Source organism: Molothrus aeneus, chromosome 2 (assembly GCF_037042795.1).
Source record: "Molothrus aeneus isolate 106 chromosome 2, BPBGC_Maene_1.0, whole genome shotgun sequence".
NCBI lineage: Eukaryota > Metazoa > Chordata > Aves > Passeriformes > Icteridae > Molothrus > Molothrus aeneus.
The window spans coordinates 92,482,475-92,500,237 of record NC_089647.1 but is presented as its reverse complement, the minus strand read 5'-3'; the positions used below and the strand labels follow the sequence as shown (position 1 = coordinate 92,500,237).

The 17,763-nt window shown below is 43.0% G+C and overlaps 1 protein-coding gene across 1 annotated transcript in view; it reads right to left on the bottom strand.

Moving 5' to 3' along the window:
- RAB20 (RAB20, member RAS oncogene family) overlaps window positions 1-15,303 on the bottom strand; it is a 29,071-nt gene extending 13,768 nt beyond the window's left edge. The window contains exon 1 of the mRNA XM_066571616.1: window positions 14,959-15,303. Within this exon, the coding sequence (XP_066427713.1) occupies window positions 14,959-15,130 (172 nt within the window). The 5' untranslated portion in view covers window positions 15,131-15,303. The remainder of the gene's footprint in view (window positions 1-14,958) is intronic.
- Window positions 15,304-17,763: the final 2,460 nt, after the last annotated feature.

Below are 17,763 nucleotides of genomic sequence, written 5' to 3'. Positions count from 1 at the left end.
TAAAAGCAGCTGGTTTTTCTTTGCGGTACCTGAAAACTTTGTCGCTTAATTTACAATTCCTTTCCACAGGGGTAAAGGCACTGCAGATAAGCCCACTTCCCTACACAATTTCCAAGCAGGGGATGTTGCCAGGTCCTTAACTTCAGAGTCACTCAAAGGAGACCTTCAAAGCCCACACCCCCTCCCAAAGCTTGCTCTTCAAACTGAGCAGCAGGTCCTTAGCTGAGGCAGGAATGCGTGGCCAGGTGTACTTTAGCACAGCCTGACTGGCATTGCAGGGCCAGGAGGTCACTCCACACTTATTGTTTTATATTGCTCAATATGGAACTGGCAGATTAGCCTGGTGTGCTGGTTTGGCTGGGGCAGTCAATTTTCTTCACAGTACCCAGTATGAGGGTGTGCTTTGGGATTTGTGCTGCTGATTTGGGAGACTGCATAGACAACACACTTTAGCTATTGCTGAGCAGCACAGTATTAGAAAAAATCCTGTTTCTCATAAACTTCAATACATATTTTAACTTTAATTAACAGATAATACATACTTTAACCAATACATACCTTAAAAAAGAAATCTTGAAGACACACAAGCAGGCCATCCCTGTATGCTGAAAGACAATGTAGCCTACCTGGACTTCAACAAAGCCTTTGACACCACCTCCCACGGCATACTCTGGAAAAGCCGGCAGCCTACATCTTGGAAAGGAGCAGTCTTTGCTGAGTTAAGAACCAGCTGTTTGGCTGGGCCCAGGACATGGTGCTGAACAGTGCTGCAGTCACCTGGCCACTAATGGTATCCCCCAGGGATTGGGGTGGGGGGAACACGACCCAGTCCTGTTAATTATCTTTTTGGATTATCTGGATGAGAAGAACCCAAATCTACCTCCAGCAAGTTCATAGACAACACCAAGTTGGGTTGATCTGCTGGAGGGTGGAAGGTTTGGCAGAGGGACCTGCGCATGCTGGATCAATGGGGCAAGACTAGTGGCATGAGGTTCAACAAGACCAAGGGCCAGGTCCTGCACCTGGCAACAACAACCCCAGGGAGCAGGACAGGCTGGGGACAGAATGGCTGGAAAGCAGCCCAGCAGAAAAGGACCTGGGAGAGGTGGTCAACAGTGCATGTCCCATGAGGAGAGGCTGAGGGAGCTGGGGTTGTTTAGCCTGCAGAACAGAAGGCTCAGCAGGGACCTTATTGCCCTCTACAATCACCTGAAAGGAGGGTGCAGCCAGGTGGGGGTCAGCCTCTTCTCCTGGGTAACCAGCAACAGGACAAGAGGACGTAGACTTAAGCTGCACCAGGGGAGATTTAGGTTGGACATAAAGGAATAATCTCTTCACAGAAAGGGTGATTAGCCATTGGAATGGGCTGTCCCTGGAGGTGTTTTAGGAAAGATTTGACATGGCACTGAGTGTCATGGTGTAACTGACATGGTGATGTTCAAAGGCTGGACTTGATCTCAGAGATCTTGTCCAACCTATTTGATTCTGTGACATTCACCCAACCAGTGAGGGGGCTGGGGGTGCACAAGAGCAGCCAGGAATGCTGGGCCCAGCTAACCAGAGGGATATCCCACACCACATGGTGTCATGCTTAGCAGATAAAGCTGGGGGAAAGGAGTAGGAAGTGGGGGATGTTCAGAGTGATGGTGCTTGTATTCCCAAGTCAACATTACACATGATGGGGCCCAGCTTCCCTGGAGATGGCTGAAAACTGCCTACCAATGAGAAGTGAGGAATGGATTCCTTGTTTTGCTTTGCTGGTGCATGCAACTTTTGCTTTACCGACTAAACTGTCCTTGTCTTAACCCACAACTTTTCTCACTTTTACTCCCACAGTTCTCTCCCCCATGCCCATGGGGCAGAGTAAGCAAGAGGGTGCTTGAAGCTTAGTTTAGATTGTCCTCCTAAATGTATCTCAATGAGCACTCTGAAATTCTACCACTCATCAGCATTCCTGCCAGCTCTCAGCAGAGAATTGTTAAGTCAGTGTCTGCTCACTACCTCACAGACAAGAAATTCTTCCTGTTTTTCTTCATTCTTTATTCCTGTTTTAAGCTGAGTTAGGTTTTTTAACTTCCTCATTAGATACTTTGCTATAGCCTTAGCTCATTACAACCTCTTTTTTTAAAACCAAAACTCCCCAAAGGATTGTAGAAGAGTTAACTACATACATACCAAGACAATCAGTACAATACACCATTTTTTGAGTGAGGAAACACCATTAACTTAATAAATATCTCAATTAAGGGAATTGACATTTTAGAGACTACAAAAGAGTTTATTGTTACTCTTTGCAGACTCTCTTTGGATTAAATTTTGTATCCAACCATACATAAAATTAAATAGTCTACTCTTTTAGAAACATTCTTCTTTTTCCATATTATTGCTTTAATCCCAAACACATTATATGTATTTCTGCCTCCTGCTGTCAGTCATTTCCCTTTTTCCCATGTATAGGAAGCCAAACCATCAAGAAGCAGCTGTAAACTCTTTTGTGCACATCCACCCAATGGGAGTGACCCATGGTAACACAGTAAGGTAGCTTTCTTCCACAGACCCACAGGAGAGCTTCAGAGCTTGCTGCCCAGAGAGGCTGAAGGTGCTCCAACCTTCAAGAACAGGTTGGATGGGGGCCTGAGTAAGCTGATCAAGTGGGTGGTATCCCTGCCCATGACAGAGGGTTTGGAACTAGATGATTTTTAAGACCTTCTCCAACCCAAACCATTCTAGATTCATTTACAAGAGCATTAGCTATGGCAGTGCCTATTTTCCATCAGCCTCACTTTCATGATAATTCCTTCCATTAATATTTCAAAAGCACTACAAAGACAGGCCAACAGAACCCAGCCCTACCCCTCAGTGCTCTACTTAAGGGTCATCCCAGGACATCAGCCAGAGGCTTTCAAGAACCTGCAAGAAATTCAGTATTTAGACAGGTTCAGGGATCTCCAGGCCATTTCTACCACAGCATCAGGCCACCAGAAGCAAGAGTCTTTTAGCCTTTAGTGGGAATGCACCTTCCCTACCACACAACCAGAGACCATTCTTTTCTTCCACAGCTGCAGGACAGTTTGGTTCAGTACATGCATGGGGCACTGCAGTGTAGAGAGGGACTCAAGTATATTGGCCATGCTTCCTTTTGAAGAGAAAATTAATTACTAGGCTCATGTAGGCAGCCTCTCAAGCACTATTTCCATAAATCTTTTATCCTACTAGTATGTTTCCAGGTTGATTAGGAGTAGAGGACAGAAAGAAGAGAACTAGAAGCTCTTCTATTGGCCTAGCTTTTACAAAACTGAAGTTAGTGCAAGAGAGCAGCTAAATGCTGGTTTTCATCAGTGATCACTACTAGGTGAGGAGGGGGAATGAAAGGTATCTTCAAATCACATTCACATTCCAAGAAACAGAGTCCAGGTTACACCAAAACACACTTGAGAGCTGGCAGGCTGTTTTGTAAGAAGTGACCTTCTGTGTCACATGTTTCCAAAGTGAGGAATGATTCTTGCACACATAACAAAAACCACAGTTGTCTGAAATGCTTCAGGAAGCTCTGGGTATCAGATGCCCACAGCTGGTCTGCCCCTGCAGCCCTGCAGTTACTTGGCAAGTGTCTCTTATTTAAGGTTAAATCATTTTTTGGTGAAATGGAACTGAGGCACAGTAGATAAATATATACTAGCTCCTGATTTGTAATGCTGAGTTTAACTTCCAACCACCTTTCACCAACAATTTGAAAAATATTAAAACTTTGCTAAATGTGTATAAATAAAGGACAGCTAGGTAGTTGGCCTTTATTTATACACATTTAGCAAAGTGTGTATCTTGCAAACTGAATTTAAAAGTATAATGTTTTATTTTTTTTAAGAGAAACTTATATTAATAACATGGGACATAAAATTAGCCTCACTCATTATTATTTGTTCCTACATTTTCAATGATTTATAGGCAGGTTCTCAACTAAGAACACAAGCAATGAATTCATGCATAATTAACCTTGAAGAAAATGATAACTGCTTTTATTACTGACCAGCTACGATCAGTTTCTATTCAGTTGAAATCTTCTTCACTGGGTACTTCTAAATAGTTGCTATTTGTCAAAAGCAGGAGGCAGTTCTGGTTATCCAGTGGGCTGCCTTCAGCAAGGATCAGAAGTGGGAGACTGTGCCAGACAGTGCTGCTACCTGGGTTTTGTGGGAATGTATTCAAAACTCGTTCAAAACATTAGGATAATTTTAGCACACGATGTGTGACTTGTGTTTTCAGAGCTTATGCTAACTAAGATAAACAAATGGCCTTTACATTTCCAGCACTACTTCTCCCTTTTAATTCTCCTTCCAGTTTCTCTGCCTACACACTTAAGAGCATATGTAATATCCACAGTTTAGGAGCATTAATGTGAGAATTAAAGAAACTGTAATCAGACAAGAGGCATGGTATATAAGCTCATCTCATTATTGCTCTCCAACCTGGTACAAAGAGAGTAGTGCTAAAAATCATAAACCATTCAGTTCTGAACTTTCTAAACAAAATAAGCTCCCAAGAGCAATGTTACCACTGTCCAGTGTCTGCCCATGCAACCCTCCTGCCAAGAGGGGAAGCTGCTTACAGAAAGGGAACTGCTCATTGATTTGCTTGCACTGCATCCTCTTCTTCCATAATTAGGACAGAATCTCTAGGTCACAAAGTGTTCTGCCACTCAAAGAGAAGACAGCTATTCCACTTCCACTGTGGTTCCAAGACTTGAAGCGAAAAAAGAAGTCAAACAGGACAACGTGGAAAGGGCACAAAACACAAGAACAGGAAGGGAGATAAGGGAAACAATACAAATGTCATACATACAGCTATCTGCTGCAGGAGGGAAAGCTCATGTCCTAGACAGTCTCACAGTCTCATGAAAATAAGAAGCAATCATACTGATAGGGGTTGGAGGAGCTGAGCAGTTTGAGACATTTTTAGTTTCACAAAATTGGAGATTCAGTTTTTTAAAAAGCAACAGTCTGTATCAGGAAGGGAAACAAAATTAAAAATAAATTCACTTATTATACCAGTGGGGATCTTTTGTTTTGTTTAAAACACCCAAGTCTCACTTGCAGCAAACCACAAGATTTGATGATCCCTTTTATGAGGCTTGGAAGATGCTGATTCAACTACACACAGCTTTTTCTTTCATTTATTTTTGTACCTATAAGCCATTACAGATTCTGGTAATTTCTCCCTTTTCTGAATGAACAAAAATTTTGAGAGCAAGTGATAGGTGAAATATAAACAAAAAACCTTCTAGAATATTAACAAGATCCTTATTTCTACCTTCAACAATTAAAAAAAGAACAACAGACGTACAGATTTATATTCCCAGATCACAGATCCCATGATGAACAACAGAAACTGAATTGAATTTTTGAGGCCTTTCACAACAAAATCTCACATATTTAAATATTTATGGTACAATATTTTATATGACTACAACCTCATAAGTAGTCATCAGCTGCAGAATGTAAATAGAAAAATTTCCTTTTATTTCAGCTGCACTGAAGACCATTATTTTTTAACTAAGTATTTAAAAGTGGTTGGATGGCTGGACAACACCTTTTGTCCGTATTTTGCAAGAATCTCCTGAAGTACAGAAGTAGTTAGGAATATTAAATTATGTAACAGTATAAAAAATATGTAACTGTATCAAAAAGAAAGCTGAGGGAACAGGGAGAAGTATCTACATCAAATGCTCACACAGGTCTTTAGGCTCTCAGCAGGGATCCTCCATGAATGGCTTCTTGACAGCCCTTGCAAAGCAAATTTCCATTCTCATCTGCTTCCTAAGAGATGGAAAGATATACTAGAAAATTCAGAAACACGTCAGATATCTCCCTTTAAATACCATGTTAATAAGCACTCTTCTAGATTTGCTTCTTTCCACACCCAGGTAGGTGTGGAAATCTTGTATGTTTATAGAGTCGGTTGCCCTAAAGGAAGCTATCCTGACTCCTGTGATGTAGGATAGCAAATTACTTATGTAAAGAATTCAAATTAAGAGCAAAAACCCACTCACTTCCTTTGACCACCTCTGCTCTCTGCAGCACACTTGCATAAGTTAAGTTTAATCACCAACCTGAAATCTCACTTCCTAGGCATATCTTCAGGTACTGAATATGAAATTACAGTTAATCAAACACAGGAAAAGGAATTTATCACAGCTTTGATGCCTTTTGATCAACCCCCTGGATGTTGTACCCAGTGTTTCCCTGAAAGAAAGAAAATGATTCAGACTTGGAAGAGAAAATATTCTTTCTATTCCATAATTTTTAATGGCTCCAAATGTATCCATCACAGACTCAGCATTTTTCTAGATGGAGACCCAAACAAAGGTCATTTGTTTGGATATTTTGCAATAGCAAAATGTGACTCAGATGAGGGATTACTAAGTGTACCTTCAGTTCAGGCAGTAAAACACTGCCCCTTGGAAGCTCACATGGCCAGTGGCTTCAACACGAGACAGCAATTGCAGTGAAGCAAACAATTCATGTAGCTATAAATGGGATTGCAGTGTGAAGTAAAGGGACTCAAACTAGCCCATAGAGTATCAGGAGAAACTCAGCCAAGGCACTGTGAGGCTGCTTAGGAGTTTCCCTGGTTTTGATATTTGTATCACCATAATGTGCATGTACTGAGGTGAAGCCAGAAATGTACTCACCATACATGATCACTCAAGGTAGTAATTGTACAATAACTAGCAGCCAGTTACCAGCCCCACACTTGTATTTTAAGTATCCACTGTCCCCTTCCTTCCAGCTGAGAGCAACAGTTAATTGCATAGTCAGCAGAAAGACACCACAACCCTGACTGCCTAAGTTCAAGCACCTGGACATACAATAATAATTTTAAATTCCTATTTGTTTTCCATTACAGAATGTGACTGCATCCCAGTTAAAAAAAAAAAAAAAAACAACAACAACAACAAAAAACACCACATCACCACAATTGGATCAATGTGTGTTATTTTGCATACATTCATCTCTACATTGCAGTTTGTGAAACATTCTGCTGCCACACTATTTACTCAGAGAACTACTGGGAAAAACATTTCCCATACCATCCCTGTGTTTTTCTCCTCATGCTCAAACTGAAAGAGCTGTTGTTTCTTAGACAGCTCAGCCATACATTTCACAAGGTCAAACTGAAGAATGCAACAGGGCATTAGTAACTTGTTTTCAGGCCCAGAACACCTATGCCTCTGCATATACCCTCTAGGGCACCAGTTTAACTGAAGCCAATAATCCAGTTCTTGGACACCCTTATTTTTTGCAATCTCTCCTACCAGATCCTGATCCATCAGGAAGATGAATTTCCATATATCTGCAATTTTTGTGAGCAAATTTGCCACTACATTTACATTGTTTTACTAACCATTCCTCTTGTTCATGTCTCCCTCCCTCATACATTTTCAGTATTGGCATAAAGCAGACAGTATTTAAACTAATCTTTCACCTGTTGAGTCAATTTTGACAGGTATCTGCAAAATAACACCTCTTCCTTCAGTAACCAGGGAAGAAAAATGCAATGCCAGGGGCACAAACTCTTCTTCATCAGGGAGATTCTCCATACTGCTCCAGCCTAGAATCTGTGACTTTAAAAGATGGCATATTTAGTCAAGCCAAGAACTTGAACAAACCCAAGTCCTCTTGAAAGTTGCTCATGTTTGTAGAGCCACAATGCCTTGGCATGATCCTGGTCAGCTTTAGCCAAGCACACATCTCAGGTCACTGAGACTGTTCAGGGAGAGTCCTACTCAAACTGTTGAGTGCTTTCCCACTTAGGTTAGAACAGCTCAGTCACTTTGCACACTATTATTAAATACCACATGCAAAGTGGGGATTTAACGTGGGGGCTGGAACACAGAAGGTGGCACAGAGGTTCACACACAACATTTACCTTAGCCTGCACCAAGTACTCACAAGGTGCCATAACCTCCCCATTAACTTGCCTCTGCAAGTCAGTACTAAAATTACACATTAGAAATAAAATCCTGCTTTCAATAAATTCAGTTAGCTACAGCTGAAAAAATTGTGTTACTTTTGCCTTCTGTTTCTTTTGAGATGTATTTTTCACTATTCCCTATGACAAGGTATTTATGTATTTTTACTTAATTTGCATACAAAAGCACTTTCAGCTGCAGTGAATTTGTTACCTTTGACTTTACTTGTGTATCACTGTATTTTAAATTGCTGGACACAGAAAATAGAACTTTTTTCCAGGACATTTCCCAGGCAGTTCATTATTTCTTCATATTTTTAATCACCTCCCAAGTTATTCTGCTCTTTTCAGGAAACATTCTTGGCAAAAAAAAAAAGTAATCCAGTGCACTGTTTCACAACAACAAAACCATGTTTCCAGGGATGGTCTAAAGCTTAAACTTTTATTCCTTCCTCTGAATCTGCTTCAGAGGGTTTAGATACAGAACTCACTGACAGTGAACTCTCTTCAGGAATTTCTGTCCCTTTGAGCTTCCACTCTTATGGTTTCCTTTGCATGATATGAAAATATATAGCTTATAACCATGCACAGTAATCTCAAGGAAGCCACACCATGTGTGCATGAGGCACTGGTCCTCAGCCATCATTGTTTTACATACAACCATCATGAACAACTAATTGTGGCCAACATAATATTCTGCAAAATAATTTTCCCAAGGGCAGAAGGCAAACAAAAATGTTTTAAAAATTCATTTAAAAATTTAAAAATCAAAGACTCTTGCTGGTAACTGGACCCCAAGCCATGACTCACCAGCAACAAACTTAAGGGATTTTATTCTTCATGATTTCCAACCTCTATGGTGTTTAGTTCTCACCTGATGAGTGCAGGTACACACTCAGCAGCCTTCCTCACTGATGGTCCCTGATGCCCAAGACACTTTTTGAGGTGAAATCCCCTATGTCCTTCCAACAAGAAACCTCCTGAACTAAAGATACCTCACTATACATTCAGCAACAGCCAACCCCAGCCACTGCCAGAATTCCATCAGGTGCAGAAAGGCACACACATCAGAGCCCTCTCTGGCTTCAACAAACCCACCCAACCATCTCACCTGCAGCCTCTTATTCCCTGCTGGAATCCTCTACTTCCAAAAGTCAAAACCAGAATAATACCGTACAGAGAAGCTGCTATCAGTGTAAGGAAATGTGTCCCCTAAATCCTCCTCTTTGTTCTGTTTCAATATGATGGAGGACCACGTCTGTGCCCTACCTACTGACAATTTGCATATTGTTCACCACACAGGGCAATGTTTGGTTCCAGCTTCCTGGGCTGATCTCACACTCTGATGACCAAGCCACACCCCATCTCAGGTTTGCCTTAGAACGAAGCTGATTCACAGCCTTTACCAAGAAATGGAAAGTGCAGCTGAATCAGAGGAAGTTCAGATCGGACATCAGGAAAAGCTTCTTCACTGAGAGGGCGTGAACAGGCGCCCAGCAGCCCCAAGCCTGCCAGAGTTCAAGGAGCTCCCTCTTGCTCACACGGTTTCATGGTTTCGTTTTTAGTAAACCTGCAAGGAGCAGGGAACTGGACTTGGGCTTGATGGGTCCCTTTCACCTCAAGATACCCTTTGACTCAGTGTGCATGAGAGCACAAGGAAGTGTTCATCAACACAGATAAATTGTGAAAAAAAAAAGAACAAAATAAAACCCACAAACCCCTCAAAGCCTAACTAAGCAAGGGGGGAACATAGTCTTTTTTACCGGGGGAATGTAACACATTTCACCAGCTAAACATTGACACCTTGCCCGAGAAAGCTGAGCCCAGGCAGCTGCCGGCACTGCAGCCTGTGAAACCCCAGCAGTCAGAGATCTGAAGCTGTGAGCAATTCACACGTGCTCACCAGCACTGATTAACATCAGACATCAGCAAACAGTCACAAGAGATGTAAGCACTCATTAGGCAGATACACTGCAGCTGACCCAAGGCACAGAAGAGCCTTTTCTAGGCTATGTTGATCTCCTTTGTCCCTCAATATACTAGCTCTGACAAGTAATATATATATATATATATATATATGTATATATGCAGGTAAAAATAAATGGTTGGAAGATGTAAAAATATGACCCGAGTATTTACAGAATAAAAGAAAAAAAATCAAGTCAGTCCTTGTTGACAGATAGTTCAAGATGAGAAGAAGGAAAAGAAGGAAAGTTTGCTTTCTTTAAAGTTAACCTTTATGTTTCCCCATTATAATGCTACATGAATATCTGCTAGCAAGTTCAAAACTCTGACTCTTAAAATAGAATTAGAGGATCCTGATGTGAACTTTCTGAAATACTGGTCATTCATTTACCAGTTGACTGCTCTAATACTATGCCAGCAACACAGGGGACATGGCCACTAATAATTAAGAAACCTTGCTGCTGGGATTAAGAAACCACTTCTCTGTCAGATGAACAAATGTCAACTTAAAGAGACTGAAATCTAACATACAGAAAAATTTTACCTTTTGAAATACCAAGGCATCAGCAAACATGCCTGAACAACCAAAACACTCCTACAATATCATTAGCTACAGCCACCACACATTATTATTATTATTCCAGTATTATTCCATGGTGGAATAGGACCAAGACCCTCAAAACTTCAGGAGGTTTTGTGCTGCCAGATAAAAGATTATATGCTAGGTCTGAGCTACATGCCATCAGCACCCAGCAGGAAGTTTTGGATTACTCCGCAGCTGCTGTCAGCACTGCCTAGAAAATATTTTTATATATACACATACATGTATATACACAGAAATATATATATATATATAGTTTTGACATCCTGAGTGTCCAACCCTCAATCCTTTTGTGTGAGGAGGAAGGTCTTCTTAATGCTTACTTTCCTTGTTGCAGAAAAATATTACTTCAAAAAACTAGTACAAAGCATGTACTTAAATGTTTTAAAGACTAGGCCTCTATCCAGCAAGCAAGCTCTTTAAAATATGCTAAAAGTGTACAGTTACTTCTTTTTGTATAGTTTATGCTCTTTTTTTTTTTTTTAGTTCTTTTGAATTAACTGATCCAAAGGGAAAACAACAAATATAATTTGTTGCACCAGAATATAAGAAGTAAATAATTCTATGCACCAACCACAAATACAACAGCAGCCATGCTAGGTCAGACACAAGACTCTCTATCCAAGCCTCTCACAATGGAGAAACAGCCAAAAGCAGATGGCTAGGAAAAGGAGAGGTTTGGAACATGGCAAGCATACGATACTTCTCCCAAGTATTCCCCATCTGGGGCTTATTTGTTTCCTTGACTTGAATGCAACTTCCAAATAACTTCTCTCATAATCATCAAATTGGAAAACGGGAGATGTTGAACTATTTTCAATGAGAATTTACATAAAAAAACAATCAAGTCTGACAACTCCTGCACACCCATTCTACAGGGCTTGTGGATAAGAACATGAAAGATTTAGACTAGACTAAGCAGCTGATTTTTCCAAGATAAGGAGTGGTGTGAATTTACAGCTAAGACTCCTCCCTAGAATAACTGATTTACACTTCAAATCTAACTTGGTAGAACAGGTCAGGTGTGCACACTGATTTCATTAAAGACAACACAGAAATGCACATTTTAAGCACTGTGGTAAGCAAATTTAGTTCTTCCTAGGAAAATGAGATTTTTCTAAATTCAGAGCAGGAAGTAATGCAAAATCAACAGAGTGATTAGTGAAAATGACACACATTTTAAATACCTCAGAAAATCAGCAATTACACTTGTGCTAGTATCCATGCATACTTAACTTTTGTGGTGATCCATCACCACCACTGCAGGTATTCTCATCGATCACTGAAGTCTAAGTGTGCACAAACACCACTTTGTATTAAAAGAATGAAGCCTCATTGTATTGAAGTTTGCATTGTTACAGCCAAATGCCCACCCCATACCAGAAAAACAAATAACCATACAGTCTGAACTGCAAGTAAAACATAGGGGACTTCTGTGGAGATCAGTCCCAAAAATAATGTTCATAAGCAGCAACAAAAATAAACATACATTCACATACTAAATATAATATGAATGGAGAAAAATTAAAAAGAAGATATATTCCAGTTTAATTATGCATTGAACTAGTACAGTAGCTACTACCATGCATACCTAAGTTTTCTAGGCCAAATCTTCCATATTTCTACATCATACACTGTATAAAGTGCTGTTGAGGTATTAAGACAGACATCCTGAGCTGGCACGCAGTATTCAGGTAGGTGGGATGGGTGCAAACTTTGATCCACATTCTTGTCATTGCTTTGCTAAAGAATTTCAACTCTCCTGGGTGATTGTTTGTTGCTGGATTTCTCTATATATCTACACATGCATAATTAAAGAAAACAATGTATCAGTATTTGATAACCCTATAACTGCTTCCCAAGAATTCAGTAGTTAGCAACATCAGGTTAATAAACAGACAAAAAAGCTAAATTTTAAACTCGTCTTTTCTACACATTCCAAGCTTACTTGGTACCCACCTGGTAGAGATAAGACAGTGAGACCACAGAGAGATAAGAGGTGCAAACCAAGGTCTCCAGATACACTGAGGCCAACAAAAGCATAAGATCCACACAAAATAAAAATAAACAAATAAATAACACAAGCTTTTGAATCCCCCTGTGACTTAACACCAGAGTTACAGTGTTAACAAGGTCTCTTACTTCTTCACCAGGACAGCAGAAAGCACATATGTGCCCTGTGAGCTTCTCTGAATTCCAAGAGTAATGAGAGCTGTTAACAAACAAAAACCCACAGGACTCAACAGTCTAGCCCAAGTTTTGGTAACTTCCATCATTCTGCAGGAGCACAAATTAACAGGGAGATGGTGCAAGAGCCCTTGCGTGCCCCTGAAGCACTAGAGAGAGGGGACAGCCAGGCCCAGTGCTAACTCCAGCAACAGAGAAGAATGAGGAAGATGTGTTATGCCACCCTGGTACAATACAGGAACACTTTTCAACTGTTGCTCTGCAAATAGAGCTTCAGCAACTCTGCTCCAGAAGTGCTGCTGAGCAGCAGGAACCTCTATTGCAGAGCTGTGCATTGGCAGTGGCCCTGCTCCAGGGTGCAGAGGGAATTGTGGCCACTGGGAAGGGGATTGCTGAGCTCTGAACACTTGCACTGTCCTGAGACAGATATCACCTGGCTGCTTCATCTGGCACATGGAGATACCCCTCTGGAGCTTTCCAGATTCCACACACAACTGGAACCTGGTTCCTCAATTAACACTGAATGAAATACCACAATAAGAATAAATGACTGACAAAAAGGGCTCTAAAACCAGCAGACAAGCCTTGGACTTATTTTATTATGTATGATTAAAAAACAATAGAAGAGTGTAATGAAAATTACCAAGGAACAATGTCACCAAGACAGATGGTTTTTCTGCTGAAACACTGAAATAAAGCCCACTGCTAATCACCCACTGGGTTCTGGCTTACTAGAAACAAGCAGCAACTGCCCACAAGAGACTCCCCCTAGTACAACACATAAACTGCAAAACTGAAGTAGATTAAAAAAAAATACTGCAAATTACATAGATAGTATATTTAAAACGGAGCTACTGGTAGAGAGCTTTCATGATAGTAACAGATAACCAAATGCAAGAAAAAGCTCTTAAACACCTCCTCCCCACACTTCCCAGAAGTGTTTCTGTATAACTTTTGGGCAGTTTCATGTCTCCCCTTCCCCCTTCTCAATTCCTGACACAGGAAAAGCTATTTTGGACTAGATTGTGACATGAAGTGACACAGCAAATGAACTTCCCTCCGAAATTTCATCAAGAGGAAACTGGAATATTGCATGATGCTGCAGCTCCTCAAGTTTCACAAGAACATATAACCTGCATTCTTCTGTGGCCACTAAATAGTTTTTAAAACTCCAGCTAAACATGAAATCAACTACAAAAACAATGGAACAAGATTATATTTGCAAAGAACAATTTAAAGGCAAGAGCGTCCATTGACTTAATTTTGCAGGACACTCTGGTCCTTTACATGACAGAGGAGAGCTTCCTGACGTAATAATCAAGAGCAAGACATTCATATGATTAAGACCACAAACCACTTCTCCGGTCCATGCTCTCCCATCTCCTCCAGCCCAGGCCTCCAAACCACAGCCCACGCTCAGTCCTGCATCCCAGAGATGCTGAGGCACAGCAGTGGGACAGACAGCTCCTTGCTGCTATCCCAGACAGAAGCTGCCGGCAGCCCATGCTCTTTGTGCACCAATTTCTTGCAGCTGCGGGGAAGGGGAACGCCACGTCTGAAGGGCTGGCAGGCAGCACGCGTTTGGAAGTCTGACACCAGCTGATATCAACTCAACAGTACAGAACGAGAAGGGATGAACTCAGTAAGAAAGGGAAGGGAGAAGCTGCAACCTCTCTAATTCCTGACTGAACTTGTAGTCAGTAGCCATCTACTCGGGTAAAAGAAAACAACCAAGCACCGCAATCTTCCCTGTACATCCACATTTGGCAAAGCTATTCCAAAAATACCAGAGATGAGCAGTTGTAAGGCCCCTTATGGCCCGTCAAAATCGTGCCGCTTTTCAGACTCTGTCCTACCGCCAAAGCCTATGATTCAGGCGGCTGACTTCACCGCAGAGCCGAAACAAGGCGATAAGCAGCAGGGCAGGGCTCCCGGCGCCGGCCGCCGCCTCCGGGGCACCGCGGGGATCACGTCTCCATCTCCTGCCCCCGCTTCTCGGAAAGCAAAGCTGTCCCGAGCGAGGACACCCACCCCGCAGCTCGCACACCAGGGCCGAGTCAAAACTAGGGAAAAGGAAGCCCTACGCATCCCAAGGCACGGAGGGTGCCGCGGGCAGCGCCGCTCTCCCCGGGGCCGGAGGAGAGGGGCACCCCGCCAGCAAACACCCCGCGGGTTTCGGGGAGCGCCGTGCCGGACCCCCATGCCCTCCGTGCCGCTCCCGTGCCGGGGTGCCTCACCTGCGGTGTCCCAGATGGAGATGTTGTACGGCCCCCACTGCTTCAGGTAGAAGGCGCCGCCGACGGTGCTGACCGTCTCCTGGAAGCGCCGCTCCATGTAGCGGTGCAGCAGGGAGGTCTTGCCCACGTTCATGTCCCCCAGCAGCACCACCTTCCCGTCCGGCTTCTTCATCGCGGCTCGGTTCGGCTCGGCTCGGTTCCCTGCCGGCGGCCGTTCCCGCCCCCTTGCCTTGCCTTGCCTTGCCTTGCCCGGCCCGGCCCGGCCCGCTCCGCCCGGCGGGGCCCCGGAAGCGGCGGGACGAGGGCCCAGAGCCGCCTCCGCCGGCAGCGAAAACTTCGGGGGCTCCGCTGGAGCCGCCGCGATCCGGCCCCGGCTCCGGCTGCTGCTCCTCCCCCGGCCCGGCCCGGCCCGGCCCCGCTCCCGCCCCGCCAGGGGGAGGGGACGCGGGCGGGGAAGCGGCCGGAGCTCCGCGGCCCCTCCGCTCCTGCCCTGCCCTGCCCGGAGCAGCCGGGTGCCTGGCCCTGCCCCGGGGCAGGCTGCCCGCTGCCCGGTTCTGTTGGGGGTGTTGGGGCCGAGCTCGGCCTCGCTGAGCCTTCGGGGAATGCCGCTGCGTCCCGGGATGCTCGCGTCCTTCCAGCTGGAGATGGCACAGACACCACCTCCGTAGCCCTCCCGGAGCACAAGGCAAAGCCCGCTCATCCCGCTCCCCTCCTGGCGTGTACATGGAGGGGCAGAAAGTTGCTCCGAAATTAAGATCTCTCACAGAGCTGTGACGGCTGCCAGGCAAATACCTGTGCCCTGGTGAGAGGGAGGTGTCAGGGATTGTTTTCCGAGGGCAGGTCTACCCAATTTCACAGTCCGTTGCCCAGCTGCTGTAATTCAGATTAATTCCATTACAGAGATCCAGCCTATCATTTTTGCATCAGTCCTCTTTATGCCAAACAAATCTGGGAAAAAATATTAATAGAATATAAACTTGCTACAAATGTGGGTCAAATAAAGGGATAACGTGTAGACCAACCGGGGGGAGGAACCAACTGTTACAGTATTCCTAAGAGAACCTACCATTTACTAATTTTCTCTCCCTCCCCACAGAAAAATTGTCAAATAGAAGCACTTTTCTTAATAAGTGAACATGCATCCTCACTTTTGCATGTCTTGTGTTGAAACTGCTAGAATTTCTTTAGCCAGTCTAGGCTTCATATTTATGAGATGCTTTGATTTTTGCCTACCTGCTAAAAAGGATTAACTGTGTGACAGTCTGGGTTTTTTAAGCCTTGCCTACTTACTTTTGCTTATTCTGCTTTTACTGACCAGATCTGTAATCTTGCAGCTGTACCAAGTAATATGTAATTTCAATTCAGAATAAGATATGCTTCAGATTTTAAAGTACTGGAGATACCCAAAGAGAGGGGATGTTAAATGGTTAGGTAAAAAAAAAGTCTTTCAGGTGACTTCAAGATATTAATATGGGATGTGATTCAGAGCTGTGTGCAATACTAATTAAGGGAGAGGGGGGAATTGTTGCACTTGAGTAATTGTGTGGCACTATTTTTATGTGGCATATGCAGCCTTTGCCTCAGATTCCCATTTTCTGCCTGGATTCCTACCTCGACTTGAGAAAAATACACTCATTGGATCAAAGTGCTTCTCTGACATACCTCTAAGCAAGTAGGTTTTTTCTGGGTGCTTGGTATGAAAGTGTAAAAATAACAAAATTCTCTTTGTATGGATACTGCTTGCAAATTCCCATGTGCAATATGTTTCACCTTTTTGAAGTAGCAGATGCCATTTCAGAAAGAGAAAAGAAGAATCTTGTATCAAAGAGTTTAGACCATAAGGATCTGCACCTGTAAAAGATTCCTGGATCTATGTACTCTTGCCTTATGAACTGTCCACAGAATAACAAAATACTTAAAAGCTTAAACAATAGTGCTTCTGCTACCAAATCCTAGCAGTTAAAGCACTTAAAACAATTATTTCTGAATTTTACTGTAAAAGTCTGCTGTATTTGAATTGTTTTCCAGTACTAGTGAAATGTAGGTCTTTCTGGGATTCAAAACAAGTATCAATATTTTCTAAAAGTAAGCAAAAAACTTAGGACAGAAAACAGTCTGAATAATAGGGACAGAAAACAGTCTGAATAATAATAAACTCCGGACAGAAAACAGTCTGAATAATAGGGTGAAAATGCAACTGGGATTTTAGGCTCTGTTAATAACATGCTCTATAAAAAGAGAAGTCCATTCCCTTCACGATGTTTTTCACAGTTTCTTGAACCACATACCTACATCCCCACATATTTGAGTGGGTGTATTTCCAGCTAGCAGCAGTCAGACAGACAGGGGACTCTCCTGAAAGTGTCACCAGCCAAATGTCACTGATGGCAATGTATCGCTTTTGTATGTTAAACATAGCCTAGCTCAACGAGGCACCAAATTCATCTGGTCCAGTACTGGTTTGGACCTGGTGCCACAACTAACAACTCTCACTCAGCAAGGGATGTGCATTATCCCACCAGTATTCACCTCCTGTTCACTGCTTACTTAAAGGGCCATCTCTGTTTCACAGCAATCTGTCCCTAATAATCAGGTGCAACAGGATTGGAGGGTGCTGTGTGTTGTTTCAGACCCTTTGGAGAATTTAGGACAGTGGTGATCTGAACAGGGTCAAGGTATGTCAAAGGTCCCCTGAGGTGAGCCCTTAAAGAGTCAAGTTTGTGAAGTCCTGAGCAGCCTGAGCTCCCACTGACCTCAGGAAAGCACGCTCACTGGGCAGAGCACAGCGTGTTGTGTCATTGCTGC